A 15142-nucleotide genomic window follows, 5' to 3' on the forward strand; every position below is an offset into this window, starting at 1 on the left:
TTTTAATTTAGAGGGGTGCGCGGCTCTGCCTTCGCCTCGCAGAAAGCCCGAAGGAAAAGAGACTTGGGGGGGGGGGGGGGGGGAGAATTGAAACCGCCCAGCAGAGAGCTCTGCTCATTTTTAATCTCAATTTAAGCGTATTAAGGATGATTAAGCCTTTCCTCATCGAAATCTCTTTTGACCCGCACTTCGTGTTAGGGGGGAAGGGGAGGAACTCGCACCCCCCGCACCCCACCCCCCCCCCCCAGTACCCCGCACTGGGGCTCCCGGTGACGGCGACGGGGCGGGAGGAACCGAGCGGAGCCGAACGCAGCCGAGCTCAGCCGAGCCCCGCCGAGCCTCGCCGAGCCCGTCCGAGCCCCGCCGAGCTCAGCCGAGCCGAGCCGAACCCTGCCGAGGGCGGGGCAGCGCCGAGCCGAACGCAGCCGAGCCCCGCCGAGCCCCGCCGAGCTCAGCCGAGCCGAGCCGAACCCTGCCGAGGGCGGGGCAGCGCCGAGCCGAACGCAGCCGAGCCCCGCCGAGCCCCGCCGAGCTCAGCCGAGCCGAGCCGAACCCTGCCGAGGGCGGGGCAGCGCCGAGCCGAACGCAGCCGAGCCCCGCCGAGCCCCGCCGAGCTCAGCCGAGCCGAGCCGAAGCTAGCCGAACCCAGCCGAGCCCAGCCGAAGCCAGCCAAGGGCGGGGCAGCGCCGAGCCGAAGCCAGCCGAGCCCTGCCGAACCCCGCCGAGCCCCGCCGAGCCCCGTGTCCGGGTGAGACGGGACCCCCCCCCCCCCACCTAGGCGGGGGTGCTCGGGGGTGTGTGGGAGTTGGGGGGGTGGGGTCCTCAAAGATGGGGGGGACCCGTACGGGGGGGTGGAATCGGGGCGGCGCTGCGGGGGGAGGGGCTGGGGTGCGGAGCTGGGAGTCGGGGTGCAGGGGAGGCAAAAGGAGGGTGAGGCCCGGGATCTGGGGTGCGGGAGAGATCTGGGGTGCAGACCTGGGGTGCAGGGAGAGGTGTGGGGTACAAACCTGGGGTACAGACCAGGGATTTGGGGTGCGGGAAGACATCTGGGGTGCAGGGAAGAGGTGTGGGGTACAGACCTGGGATCTGGGGTGTGGGACTAGATCTGGGGTGCAGACCTGGGGAGCGGGGAGAGATGTGGGGTGCAGACCTGGATACAGAGCTGGGATTTGGGGTGCAGGAGGAGATCTGGGGTGGAGACCTGGGACTCGGGGTTTAGGGGCTGACATGGGGTGCAGAGCTGGGATTTGGGGTGTAGGAGGAGATCTGGGGTGCAGGGAGAGGTGTGGGGTACAGACCTGGGTGCAGATCTGGGGTGCAGACCTGGATGCAGACCTGGGATCTGGGGTGCAGGAGGGGATCTGGGCTGCAGAGCTGGGGTGCAGGGAGACGTGGGGTACAGACCTGGATGCAGACCTGGGATCTGGGGTGCAGACCTGGGGCTTGGGGTGCAGGAGAAGATCTGGGGTGCAGACCTGGATGCAGAGCTGGGATTTGGGGTGCAGGAGAAGATCTGGGGTGCAGAGCTGGGGTGCAGGGAGAGGTGTGGGGTGCAAACCTGGGTGCAGACCTGGGATCTGGGGTGCAGACCTGGGGCTTGGGGTGCAGGAGAAGATCTGGGGTGCAGACCTGGATGCAGACCTGGGATCTGGGGTGCAGGAGAAGATCTGGGGTGCAGACCTGGGGTGCAGATCTGGAACTCGGTGTTTAAGGGGCAACGTGGGGTGCAGACCTGGGATCTGGGATGGAGGAGGAGATCCGTGGTGCAAACCTGGGGTGCAGGGGGAGATTTGGGGCGCAGACCTCAGGTGAGACGTGGGGGTGCGGGGTGAGCCCCCGTTTGCGGAAGCCGGGCAGTGCCGCGTGGCAGGATCTGGCACCAACCCAGGCGCCGGTTTCGTTAATTAGCGACAACAGCCGACGAGTTTCTGCTGCCGCGGCCCGGCCGCGTCGCCGCCGAACGCACCGCTCCCGCTTTTCCTTTTCGCTTTTGCCGGCAGAAGTGGGTAAAAACCCACCAAAAAAAAAAAGAAAAAAGAAGTCCTGCCCGCCTGGCGTGTGGCCAGCGCTCGTGGGCACCCATGCCAGGGTGGGGGGTGAGCTCGGTGGTCCGTAGCGGGGGGCACCCTGAGGTGACCCCTGTTTAGCTCCCCCCCCTCACCGACTCCTTGCAGGGTTTTGGCCATGACGGAGGCGACGGGGCCGGTGGCCAAGCGCGTCTTGGTGACGGGTGGCACCGGCTTGGTGGGGAGAGCCATCGAGAAGGTGGTGGCTGATGGAGAGGGGCGGCCGGACGAGGAGTGGATCTTCGTGTCTTCTAGAGATGCCGACTTGACGTGAGTTGTCCGTGTGGGTTTTCGCTTGGAAATCCCCCTGGTCTTCTCCCTCGACGCTGCTGAACCCCCAAATTTCCCGTGCCAGGAATGCCGCGGAGACCAAAGCCCTGTTTGAGCAGCACAAGCCCACCCACGTCATCCACCTGGCCGCCATGGTTGGGGGCCTCTTCAAAAATATCCGCTACAACCTGGATTTCTGGGTGAGCACCCGGGGAATGGGTGGTATCGGGGCCCCTGTGGATGCTGCAACCCCTTGCCCTCCCCGAGCTGTGACATGGGGACGTGGTTTGCTCTGCTCCCGGGGCCAAACCACAGCTCCTCTGATTTCTGGAGTTCCTACCCATAGGGTGCAGGGTTTGGAAGGTCCCCACCCCACAGATCTGACCAATCTCTCTGTCCCCAGAGGAGAAACGTCCATATCAACGACAACGTCCTGCACTCGGCGTACGAGACGGGGGTGCAGAAGGTGGTCTCCTGCCTCTCCACTTGCATCTTCCCGGACAAGACAACGTACCCCATCGATGAGACCATGGTGAGCATCTCCGTCCCCGTGCACAGCTTGGGAGGGGTCCGTGCCCTGCTTAACCCTCTGGTCTCCTGTCCCCAGATTCACAACGGGCCGCCGCATAGCTCCAACTTTGGCTACTCCTACGCCAAGAGGATGATCGACATCCAGAATAGGTGCGGGAAGGACACGGGAGAGCCCGTGCGGGCTGCAAGCACCCTCCGGTTATCCGGGCAAAGGGAAGCCCCTGGAGCTCCCAGGAATTACATGAAGCTGGGGAGATACCTGGGCTCAGCAGACTGAGCTGCTGGTGGTTGGGGTCTTCTGGGGGGCAGCTCGGTGCTGGAGGGGTGGGTGACTGTGGCTGGCTGACAACCCACCTGCACCTCCCCTGCTCTCACCCAGGGGCTACTTCGAGCAGCACGGCTGCCGCTTCACCGCCGTCATCCCCACCAACGTCTTCGGGCCGCACGACAACTTCAACATCGAGGACGGCCACGTCTTGCCGGGGCTCATCCATAAGGTCTACCTGGCCAAACGTGAGCTCGGCAGGACTCCTTATGACTTTTTTTGGAGAGGGTTGGGGGTTGGTTTTTTTGATTTTTCTCCCTGCTCCATGAGCTCTGCAGAGTAGCAGGGTCAGTGGAGGTGGCTCTGATGCTCATGGACATGCTTTCCTTGCTTCCGCAGAGACTGGCTCTGCTCTGACCGTCTGGGGCACGGGCAAGCCCAGGAGACAGTTCATCTACTCCCTGGTATGCATGGCCTTGGGGAGCGCTGGCCTCCCAGGGCTTGGGGAGGGCAGCGTCTGGGGCTGGAGGGGTCGATGCCTGGACCACAGCAAGTTCTGAGCCCACTTGGGTTGTCCTGGGGCAGGGTTGGCCATCCTTAGGGTTGGGTTCCCTTGCGATGGGAGGGCTGGGGGACAGCAGCCACCCCCCAGGAGCCATCTGCCCTTCCACAGGACCTGGCCCGGCTCTTTCTTTGGGTCTTGCGGGAATACGACGAGGTGGAGCCCATCATTTTGTCAGGTAAGCCCCAGTCGGGCCCCTACAACCCCCTTTCTTGGAAGAGGAGGAATGGCCACGATCGTGTCCTTCACAGTGGGAGAAGAAGATGAAGTCTCCATCAGGGACGCAGCAGAGGCAATCATGGAGGCCATGGACTTCAGGGGAGAGCTTGTTGTATCCTTCGCTGTGGGCTGACCCCCCCGACCTTGCTCACAAGGCTGCTGCGGCATGGAGAGCACCCCACTTTCCACCAGCAGCCGTAGGGCTCCAGGGGAGATGCCATGGTCCAGAGCATCCCTCCCACTGCCCCAGCCAGGACACAGTGGGGCAGAGCGAGACCTGGTTTCCCCTCCTTTGGTTTCCCTTAATCCCTCCCCAACCCAGTTTGACACCACCAAAGCGGACGGGCAGTTCAAGAAGACGGCCAGCAATGCCAAGCTACGGCGCTACCTGCCCGGCTTCCAGTTCACACCTTTCCAGCAAGGTGAGATGAGGGGCTCCAGGAAAAGGGGGGGAGTCTTCACAGAATCACAGAATGGTCGGGGTTGGAAGGGACCTCTGTGGGTCATCTAGTCCAACCCCCCTGCCAAAGCAGGGTCACCTACAGTAGGCTGTAGAGGACCTTGTCCAGGCGGGTCTTGAGTATCTCCAGAGAAGGAGACTCCAGAACCTCCCTGGGCAGCCTGGGCCAGGGCTCCGTCACCCTCAGAGGGAAGAAGTTCTTCCTCGGATTCAGACGGAACTTCCTGTGCCTCAGTTTGTGCCCATTGCCCCTTGTCCTGTCACTGGGCACCACTGAAAAGAGTCTGGCCCCATCCTCCTGACACCCACCCTGCAGATATTTAGAAGCATTTATTAGGTCCCCTCGCAGCCTTCTCTTCTTCAGGCTGAACAAGCCCAGCTCCCTCAGCCTCCCCTCGTAGGGGAGATGTTCCCGTCCCCTCACCATCCAGTCCGCTGGACTCTCTCCAGTAGCTCTTCATCTTTCTTGAACTGGGGAGCCCAGAACTGGACAGAGTACTCCAGATGGGGCCTCACCAGGGCAGTGTAGAGGGGAAGGAGAACCTCCCTCGACCTGCTGGCCATACTCCTCCTAATGCACCCCAGGATGCCATTGGCCTTCTTGGCAGCCAGGGCACACTGCTGGCTCATGGTCAACCTGTCATCCACCAGGACACCCAGGTCCCTCTCCACAGAGCTGCTCTCCAGCAGGTCCAACCCAGCTTCCACCCACTGCAGTTAGCCTGGTGGCATCAGGATGGTCCATCCTTTCAGTATCTAGCGGGGGCTTGTAAGAAGGATGGGGATGGACTATTTATCTCTAGTTGTAGGACAAGAGATAATGGTTTTAAACTAAAAGAGGGGAAATTCAGACTGGATTGAAGGAAGAAATTTTTATGATGGGGATGGCGAAACACCGGCACAGGTTGCCCAGATGCCCCATCCCTGGAACCGTTCAAGGTCAGGTTGGACGGGGCTCTGAGCAACCTGATCCCATGGAAGATGTCCCTGCTCATGGCATGGGGGTTGGACTAGATGACCTTCCCAGATCCCCTTCCAACCCAAACCATTTGATGATCCCAAAACCAAGCCCATCTTCTCCCTCCCCAGCCGTGAAGGAGACCTGCGCCTGGTTCAGCACCAACTATGCCAACGCTAGGAAGTGACAGGCCAACACCGGGACCGGCGTCATCCTCTTCATCTCAGGGTTGTCCTTTGCTGGGGCAGAGGACGGGGCTGGGGGTTGACAGCGACATTTCCAAAGTAAAAGGGGGCCAGAGCCCAGCGAGCAGCTCCCACATTCCTGCCCGTTGCTGGGAGCGGCACGGGATGCCCACGGCAGGGAGGAAGGTTGGGGCACCCCAAAGGTGCTGGCACCCCAGACCAGGTGGTAGCCACCAACTGGAGCCACCACTGCTGCTGCTTTAGCCAGATGCAAGAAGCTGGTGGCTCCTGCTGAGCTCTAATGGGCTACACTGCTAATTACCTGTAATTAGGCTGTAATAAAGGGAAGGTGATCAGGGTTATTTCTCTGGTGCGAGAATGGCGGCTGAGTGTCACCTGGGGATGGTCCCAAAGGATCAGGACTGGGGGGGGGACCAGAAGGGGGAAGGCTCCAGCTGTAAATCTGGTGTTTATTAAAATATGTGGAAATTGTATAAAACTGGTGATAATGAGGAGCACAGTCCTGTACCCATGCTGGACCCATAGGGTCCCGAGTACCACCATGTGCTCTCCTCCACCAGGATCTAGAAGAACCAAAAAAAAGAGTTAAAAACCCCTCAGAAGAGGGTAAGGGGTCAGATATGGAGGGACGAGTCCATGGCCAAGCCACCACATGAGGCTCGACCGGTGGCATGGACATGGCAGAAGTCCTGCCCGGAGATGGCTTTCTTCCAGCACCGCTTCCCAACCCTGGTGAGCCCCTGGCACGGGGACCGTGGGGACAGCAAGGACCTACAGAGGAGAGACCCATCAGCAGCCCAAGAAGCCCCCAGTAGGGCTGTCCGCCCCACTGTCGGGTCACTGGTTGCATGCCGAGGTGACACCAGCCCCAACATGTCCCTGGAGCAGGAATGTCCCCTACGGTCGGACTCACACGTCACTGGCTGGAGACTGGCTTGGGCCGTAGGGTTTGATCTCCAAACGCTTCCCACCACCCAGGGCTGGCTCCAGCATCACCTGGTTGGGGAAGGAGAGGTTTGACAGGGCACCCTCTGTCCCTGGTGACCCTCCTGTCCTGCAGGAGATGTTTCTTGTCCCCTGGGGACATGTGGGTGCTACAGGATGAGTGCCTTGGCCATCCATCCTTGGAGGACACCCCCCCTCCACCCAAAAGTCCTCCTCGGGCATCATGGCAAGCGCTGTGGAACCAGCCCCAGCCCCTCTCCCAACAAGGTGTCCAGCACCCAGAGGTGCAGCCACGATGAGGAGATGATGATACCCCAACCCTAGAGGACCTGACTCTTGGGGGACGCAGCTGACCAAAAGCAGGGTCTGGCCTAACCTGGGGACATTCCACCCAGATCCTATCCCCAACCTAGGGACATTCCACCCAGATCCTCCCACCCAAGCTCAGGCTTACCCCACATGAGCTCAGCTTTGTCCTCCAACTGTTGGGGATGGGTGACTCTCGCCCTGCTAACCCGTGGAGGTCCCCTGCCATCGCTGGGGGCTGCTCCAGACTTGAGAGCTCTGCAGGAACACGGCATGGGTGGTGACATGCTCCCAGCGCTGCTGTCCCCAGGTGTTGGATGGGGACACCTTGGGGTGGTGCGCATACCCCAACATACCTTGGGGACATTCTGGGGTAACACCCATGTCCCAGCACAGGATGGGGACACGCTGGGGCTTCAGACCTCTGTCCTACAGCCACCACACCTCCCATCCCATGGTCATCCCTCCCATGTCCCCCTGCCCGGCCAGCTCTCACCTTGCAGGCAGCTCATCTCCATCCTGCCCAGCTCCTCCTGCAACAGCTCCACTTCGTGCTCTCTACGTGGGAGGAAGGAAACCCGGAGCTCCATCGCTTTGGTGGCTCCTTCTTGACTCCCATCATGGTGGCAGCCCCCTCTCCAGCCTCCCCACACCCTCCTCCGGGCAGAAATAGGGCAGGCAGCTGGGATGAGGTACCCAAAAGCTGCAGGCAAGCCATCAAGATGTGTCCTGCACCCTCCCGGGGACTGGCAACCCACCCTGGGGACCTCTGCCAGGTGGCAACGGGAGATGACATCCAGGATGGGCGCCCAGGTTGGGTCTTAGGAGCTCCCAAGGGCGCTGTGCCCATCCCCCGCCCCACAACCATCTCCTACCTGTCCGGGGTGGAGGTGAGCTGGTGGCGGGGAAACGCTGACCTGGCTTCCTGAGCACCGCGGCGGGCCACCTCCACCAGCCACTGCCCTGTGGAGAGGCCAAAGGGTGGGAGAGGGCAAAAGCCCCCTCACAGCCCACCCCCGTAGCACCCCCAGGGCGGTGTGTCCCCAACCAGGTCCCCCCACACCCGTCCCCACCTGCCATGGCAAGGGCCAGGAGAGCGGAGAGTGCCGGGATGCCGAGGGTGCTCGAGGCGAGGAAGAGGAGGAGGAGGATGGCTGCACGGGGCCACGTGGGCACCAGGAACGCAGACAGCAAGATGAAGTAGGAGCCATGGAGGGTGGAGATGGCACCTGGGCTGCTACCTGCTGGACAAGGACCAAGATCCTGGTGTCCGCACCCACCAGCACCCAGCCGCCCTCCAGCACCCATCCCCAGCTCACCGGCCGAGTCGAGGACGGCATGGAGGTTCTGCAGATGTTTCTCCAGCTGGCTTCTTGCACCCTCCATGGCCGCCAGCATCAGCTCCAGGCTCCGGCTGATGTGCTGCAGCTTCTCCATCACCTCCTCCATCCGGCGCTGCTGGGCCAGGAGAAGGGCCAGGTCGCTCTCTGCACGCAGAGGAGATGGACACGGTGTTGGGATGAGCTGGGGAAGCTGCACCCAGGGGTGTCCCGGTGGAAAAAAAGCTGGGAATGGGGTGTGCTGTGTTCCTACCTAGTTGGGAATAGATTTCTCGAGCTCCTTCCTGCGTGTGGAGGAGGTCAGATGGGACAACCCGGGGTCCTGTGGCCCCACGGCTGCTCACGTTCCCTGTAGAGAGGCACAAGAGGTTGGGTCCCAAATCCCAGGTCTGCACCCCATGCTGCCCCCTAAACCCCGAGTCCCAGGTCTCCACCCCAGATCTCCTCCTGCACCCCAGATCCCAGGTCTGCATCCAGGTCTGCACCCCAGATGTCGTCCTGCACCCCAAGCCCCAGGTTTGCACCCCAGATCCCAGGTCTGCACCCAGGTCTGTACCCACACCTCTCCCTGCACCCCAGATCTCCTCCTGCACCCCAGATCCCAGGTCTGCACCCCATGTCACCCCCTAAACGCCAAATCCCAGATCTGCACCCCAGGTCTGCACCCCAGATGACCTCCTGCACCCCAGATCCTAGCTCTGCACCCCAGGTCTCCCCCTGCACCCCAAATCCCAGGTCTGCATCCAGGTCAGCACCCCACACCGATCCCTGCACCCTAGATCTCCTCCTGCACCCCAAATCTCAGCTCTGCACCCCAGGTCTGCTCCCCAGAGCTCCTCCTGCACCCAAAATCGCAGCTCTGCACCCCATATCTCCTCCTGTACCCCAAGCCCCAGGTTTGCACTTCACATCCCAGGTCTGCACCCAGGTTTGTACCTCACACCTCTCCCTGCACCCCAGCTCTGCACCCCATATCTCCTCCTGCACCCCAGATCCCAGCTCTGCACCAGGACAGGGGGACGTAGCAGCATCCTGGCGTGGTGGCTCTCACCCACGAGCTCGGCCACGCGGCGTTGCCCACCGGCGATGAGGGGCTCGTCCAGCGCCGGCCGCCGCAGGCTCCGGTGGATGGGGGTCCCCGGTTTCGGCCGCTCCTGCAGCTCCTCCTGGGGTGAAGGTCGAGGTGGTGACCCCACAGCCCCCCCTCAAACCACCACCCCACGGTGATGCCCACCAAGGTGATGCTGGCATCTCCCCACGGGCACCCAAAATGAGCCCCCCACCAGGGTTTCACCTCCATCCCACGGTGCTGGGGGAAGAAACTTCGGAAAAGCCTTCAGAAGCGAGCAAGGCTGGGGGGTGGGAAGGGGGTCAGGGATGAAAACACCCGTCTGACACGAGGGAAATGGTCTAAAAAGGGCTGGTTTCACCCCAAAATGAGGATGAGAGGCTCAGGCAGAGGTGGCCGGGTGCAGCTCAGGCTCCGCGGCTACGAAGTTTGGGATTTTGGGGTGGAATCGCGTGGGATTGATATAGGATTTGGGGTGGAATTGGAGAAATCAGGGTTTGGGGTGCCCTGTCCCGGGATGTTACAGGGTTCGGGGTGCAGGGGTACGTCCAGGGACCCTCACCGCAGAGGGTGGGGGTTTGGGTGGTCAATTGAGGAGAAAGGTGTGAGTCCACCCCAGCACTTGGCCTTCACCCCCTCAAAACCATCCCACGTGGACGTGGGGCACCCCACGCCCGGCAAAGCGGCTGCCCAGGGTGGGGGGTCCCCAGGACACCCCCCAGTTTCCCAGGCAGTGGGGACCCCCCCACCTGACCATGGCAGGAGTCCTGGGGTGACATCTTGCAGCACGTGGCTTCAGCCCGGAACCTCTCATCACCCGTGGTCATCTCCAAGGGGACCCATGGGGAGGTCCCCACCTCTGGGGGGTTCCGCAACTCCTGCGGGGGGGGTCCCAAGCACCCAAATAACCTTCCGGCGGCGTAGAGGAGCAGCAGAGCCCACCAAGTCCAGGGTAGCATGATGGTGGAAGAGGGGTGAGGGGGGGTCCTGCAGTGAAAATGTGGGTGGGGAGCACCCCGAGGCTGTGAGCAGACCCCCAAATCCATAGAGGGGGTTTGCTCCCCCAATAGACCCATCCCATTGAGGGGACCCCCCCCAGTAGACCCATCCCGTTGAGGGGGACCCCCCCCCAATAGACACATCCCATTAGAGAGGGACCCCCCCCCATAGACCCATCCCGTTGTGGGGACCCCCTCAGTAGTCCCATCCCAATGAGGAGACCCCCCCCAATAGATACATCCCATTAGAGGGGGACCCCCTCCCGCAATAGACCCATCCCACTGTGGGGACCCCCCCATCAATAGACCCATCCCATTGTGGGGACAACCCCCAGTAAACCCATCCCGTTGAGGGGACCCCCCCAATAGACCCATCCCGTTGAGGGGACCCCCTCCTCCAGTAGACCCATCCCACTGTGGGGACCCCCCCCGATAGACCCATCCCATTAGAGGGGGACCCCCCCAATAGACCCATCCCGTTGAGGGGACCCCCTCCCCCAACAGACCCATCCCGTTGAGGGGACCCCCCCCCACTAGACCCATCCCGTTGAAGGTACCCCCCCCTCCCCAAAAGATCCATCCCATTGAGGGGACCCCCCCAATAGACCCAGGGGCGGTGGGGGTCTTGTGTCCTCCCCCCGACACCCCCCTTTTCCCGGCATCCCCCCACGCGTAGAGCTCTCCAACCAACCCTCGCCCCTCCCCGCACCTGCGCAGTGCCCGCCCCCTACCCCAGGCCCCGCCCCTTATAGCAATGGGGAGGGGGCGGGTCGTGCGCAGCCGATGGGCGCGGAGGGGGAGGCGTGGCCCGGAGAGGAGGCGTGGTCCGGAGGGGGCGTGGCCTGGGGGCGGCCGGCGCCATGGAGGAGGCGGTGGAGCTGCGGGTCGGGTTTGTGGGCGCCGGGCGGATGGCGGGAGGCCTCGGCCGGGGGCTGCTGCGGGCAGGTACGGGCAGGGAGGGGGCCTGACCCACAGAGCGGGGTGGGGACATGGGGACAGCCTTGTCCTGGCCCCCTCCGTGGGGTCCCTGCCCTCCCCGGGGTTCCTGCCCCAGAAAGTGATGGGGGGACACGGGGACAGCCCTGTCCCGTCCCCCTCCCTGGGGTCCCTGCCCAATAGAGCGGGGTGGGGACACGGGGACGCCCCTGTCCCATCCCCCTCCCAGGGGTCCCTGCCCTCCTCGGGGTCCCTGCCCCATAGAGTGGTGTGGAGACATGGGGACAGCCCTATCCTGGCCCCTTCCATGGGGTCCCTGCCCCATAGAATGGAGTGGGGACATGGGGACAGCCCTGTCCCATCCCCCTCCCTGGGGTCCCTACCCTCCCCGGGGTCCCTGCCCCATAGAGTGATGGGGGGACACGGAGACAGCCCTGTCCCATCCCCCTCCCTGGGGTCCCAGCCCCACAGAGTGGTGTGGGGACACGGGGACAGACAGCCCTGTCCTGGCCCCTTCCATGGGGTCCCTGCCCTCCCCGGGGTCCCTGCCCCATAGAGTGATGGGGGGACACGGGGACAGCCCTGTCCTGACCCCTTCCATGGGGTCCCTGCCCCATAGAGTGGTGTGGGGACATGGGGACAGCCCTGTCCTGGCCCCTTCCATGGGTTCCCTGCCCCAGAGAGTGGTGTGGGGACATGGGGACAGCCCTGTCCTGGCCCCTTCCATGGGGTCTCTGCCCCATAGAATGGTGTGGGGACACGGGGACAGCCCTGTCCTGGCCCCTTCCATGGGGTTTCTGCCCCATAGCCCAATGTGGGGACATGGGGACAGCCCTGTCCTGGCCCCTTCCATGGGGTTCCCTGCCCCAGAGAGTGGTGTGGGGACATGGGGACAGCCCTGTCCTGGCCCCCTCCCTGGGTGCTCTGAGGAGAGGAGCACATCCCCGCTGAGATCCGGGTCCCCGGGCTGCGCCGGGGTGTCCCCACCGCCACCCCGGGGTCACCCCAACCGCTCACCCTGATCCCCTCACCTCGATCCTCGTCTTCCCCAAGGGAAGGTGCCAGCCAGCAGCATCCTGGCCAGCGCTCCCTCGGACAAAAACCTGGCAGCTTGGCGGGTGAGTGGGGACGTGGTGGGGTGACAAGCCACTCTGCTCGGTTGGTGGCATGTTGGGGTGCGCCTCGCTATGATTTCGGGGCACCCTTTGACCCCAGCGCTGGGTTTTGCCTCGTCCTTCCCAGGTCTGGGTGAAATCCAGGGAGGTCCTCGGTGGCTTTGCGACTGGAGCGGGTCCCCAGGCTTTGTCCCTGCGTGGGGGGTGGGTGGGTGCTGGGGGTGAGGGGTGCCGGGTTGTGACACCCCCTCCCTGGCTGTGAGCAGGAGTCGGGCTGCCGGACCACGCACTGCAACCTTGAGGTGCTGCAGGAGAGCACCCTGGTCTTCCTGGCCACCAAACCCCACGTCCTGCCGGGCGTCCTGCAGGAGATCCGTCCTGCTGTGGGATCCCACCACGTCGTCGTCTCGCTGGTGGCCGGCGTCACCCTCCAGACGCTGCAGCGGGTGAGCCTCCTCCTCTTCTTCCTCCTCCTCCTCTTCCTTCTCCTCCCACTTGCACCTGGACCCATGGAGAAAGACCTCTTCTTCTTCCTCCTCCTCCTTTTCCTTCTCCAACTTCCACCCAGACCCGTGGAGAAGGACCTCGACCTCTTCTTCTTCCTCCTCCTCCTCTTCCTTCTTCTCCCATTTGCACCCAGACCTGTGGAGAAGAACCTCTTCTTCTTCCTCCTCCTCTTCCTTCTCCTCCCAACTTCCACCCAGACCTGTGGAGAAGGACCTCTTCTTCTTCTTCCTCCTCCTCTTCCTTCTCCTCCCACTTCCACCCGGACCCGTGGAGAAGGACCTCTTTGTCTTCTTCCTCCTCCTCTTCCTTCTCCTCCCACTTGCACCCAGACCTGTGGAGAAGGACCTCTTCTTCTTCCTCTTCCTCCTCTTCCTTCTCCTCCCAACTTCCACCCGGACCCGTGGAGAAGGACACGCCACTGTGGCTCTGTCCCCACCCGGGTTGTGTCCCCAGCTCATTTCTCACGGACCGAGCTTCTCTGCCAGCCCCAAACAGGTCTCAGGACACCCTTGGGTGCTGCCCGGAGCTGGCACCCCTCTCCCATCTCCGTCTCTTCCCAGCTTCTCCCTGTTGGGACCAAGGTGCTGCGGCTCATGCCCAACCTGCCGTGCGTGGTGCAGGCAGGGGCGATGGTCTTCGCCCGGGGCAGCAGTGCCGGTGATGGAGAAGCCGCCCTGCTGAAGAACCTGCTGTCCTCCTGCGGGCTGTGCGAGGAGGTCCTTGAATCCCACATCGACATCCACACCGGTCTCAGCGGCAGCGGGGTGGCCTACGTAAGCGCTCGCGGGACACGGGATGCCAGGAAAAAGCCCACCCATGATGGGTTGGGGTTTGGGGGTCCCCCCCTTTTGCCACGCTCACAGAATCCCAGAATGGTGGGGGTTGGAAGAGACCTCTGTGGGTCACCCAGTCCAACCCCCTGCCGAAGCAGGGTCACCTACAGCAGGCTGCACAGGACTGCGTCCAGGCGGGTCTTGAATATCTCCACAGAAGGAGACTCCACAACCTCCCTGGGCAGCCTGGGCCAGGGCTCCGTCACCCTCAGAGGGAAGAAGTTCTTCCTCATGTTCAGCTGGAGCTTCCTCTGCTTCAGTTTGTGCCCGTTGCCCCTTGTCCTGTCACTGGGCACCACTGCAAAGAGCCTGGCCCCGTCCTCCTGCCCCCCACCCTGCAGATATTGAGAGGCATTTCTAAGGTCCCCTCTCAGCCTTCTCTTCTCCAGGCTGAACAAGCCCAGCTCCCTCAGCCTTTCCTTGTAGGAGAGATGCTCCAGTCCCCTCCTCATCCTCGTAGCCCTGCGCTGGACTCTCTCCAGTAGCTCCTCACTCCCGATGCTCTTCTCGCCCAGGTCTACCTGTTTGCCGAAGCTTTGGCCGAGGGAGCAGTGAAGATGGGGATGCCGGGCGGCTTAGCCAGCAGGATCGCGGCTCAGACGTTGCTGGTGAGTCGGTGCCGTCACTCCTGTCCCACAGCTCCCACCAGGCTCGGGCACCTTGTCACCGTCGCTGCCCTGGGCTTTGTGGCACCCGAGCAAGGGAGGACATGCTCAATGTCCTCCTGCCTCAGTTTCCCCTCTTGAAACCGAAGATGAAGCCACCAGGAGACAGCAAAGGGCATGGCGGTGGGACAGGTGCTTTGGCGCGTTGTCCCCTGCCGCAGGGGCGTAGGCGATGGTAGGATGCCGCCATTCAAACCCTGGCATGGTGAGGGGAGGCGTTTGGGAGGTCCCCTTCTCTCTGACCCACCCTGGTCTCCCATAGGGTGCAGCGAAGATGATGCTGGAGACGGGGGAGCACCCGGCGAAGCTGCGAGGAGATGTCTGCACCCCTGGGGGCACCACCATCCATGCACTCCACCAGCTGGAGAAGGGTGCGCTGCGAGCCACCGTCATGGACGCCGTGGAGGTGGCCACCAACCGGGCACGCGACATGGCCAAGGACTAGTGGCCTGGCTGCGGATGAGCCCCCTCTGTCCCATCCCCCATGGGGCAGGAGGGGTGATGGGGACCAGACCGAACCCTTTCAGGGAGCAGGACACCCCCCAGGAGACCCTGGCTGGGGGTGGGAGATGGTGTGGACCCGTGTCCACTCCGCGGGCTACCTCTGCAGGGCTAGGACCAAATAAACATGGGCAGCACGATGGTAGGCTTGGCTCTTTCTGGTCCCTTCAATCTTCTGGGGGCTACTGCACCTGGCACGGGGTCACCTCCGTGGGGAGGTGATGGCCATGGGTCCCTAGGCCAGCAGGGATGGAGCTGATGCCACCCTGGCTCTACGCTGTGGACAGGGTTGGGGTTTTGGGGACAGGGATGGGTTTTCAGGGATGTGGTGATCTCAAATCAAGGCTGCTGGGGCTGGGCAGAGCGGCTGCAACCCTGTGGCAGGAGACA

At 63.0% G+C, this 15142-nt stretch overlaps 3 protein-coding genes across 3 annotated transcripts; 2 read left to right on the forward strand and 1 right to left on the reverse strand.

Moving 5' to 3' along the window:
- The first annotated feature begins 661 nt into the window (after positions 1-661).
- Positions 662-5895, forward strand: GFUS (GDP-L-fucose synthase). Its single transcript, XM_075415428.1, has 11 exons — positions 662-748; positions 2175-2336; positions 2422-2536; positions 2740-2868; positions 2944-3017; positions 3247-3380; positions 3532-3596; positions 3806-3872; positions 3946-4025; positions 4236-4335; positions 5463-5895. Exons 2-11 carry the CDS (start codon positions 2185-2187, stop codon positions 5516-5518), a joined length of 972 nt encoding a protein of 323 aa, XP_075271543.1. The 5' UTR covers positions 662-748; positions 2175-2184; the 3' UTR covers positions 5519-5895.
- A 102-nt stretch (positions 5896-5997) lies between these two features.
- On the reverse strand, positions 5998-10188 carry LOC142360805 (protein brambleberry-like). Its single transcript, XM_075415427.1, has 10 exons — positions 9947-10188; positions 9180-9294; positions 8382-8477; positions 8108-8275; positions 7862-8029; positions 7664-7751; positions 7285-7346; positions 6937-7046; positions 6451-6533; positions 5998-6308 (listed from the first exon to the last, which is right to left on the reverse strand). Exons 1-10 carry the CDS (start codon positions 10154-10156, stop codon positions 6152-6154), a joined length of 1257 nt encoding a protein of 418 aa, XP_075271542.1. The 5' UTR covers positions 10157-10188; the 3' UTR covers positions 5998-6151.
- Positions 10189-11035: 847 nt separating this feature from the next.
- Positions 11036-14890, forward strand: PYCR3 (pyrroline-5-carboxylate reductase 3). Its single transcript, XM_075415429.1, has 6 exons — positions 11036-11140; positions 12185-12249; positions 12513-12692; positions 13314-13526; positions 14102-14194; positions 14514-14890. The coding sequence occupies exons 1-6, from the start codon at positions 11056-11058 to the stop codon at positions 14694-14696; spliced, it is 819 nt and encodes a 272-aa protein (XP_075271544.1). The 5' UTR covers positions 11036-11055; the 3' UTR covers positions 14697-14890.
- The last annotated feature ends 252 nt before the right edge of the window (positions 14891-15142 follow it).

The sequence above is a fragment of the Opisthocomus hoazin genome, chromosome 3 (assembly GCF_030867145.1).
Source record: "Opisthocomus hoazin isolate bOpiHoa1 chromosome 3, bOpiHoa1.hap1, whole genome shotgun sequence".
Lineage (NCBI taxonomy): Eukaryota > Metazoa > Chordata > Aves > Opisthocomiformes > Opisthocomidae > Opisthocomus > Opisthocomus hoazin.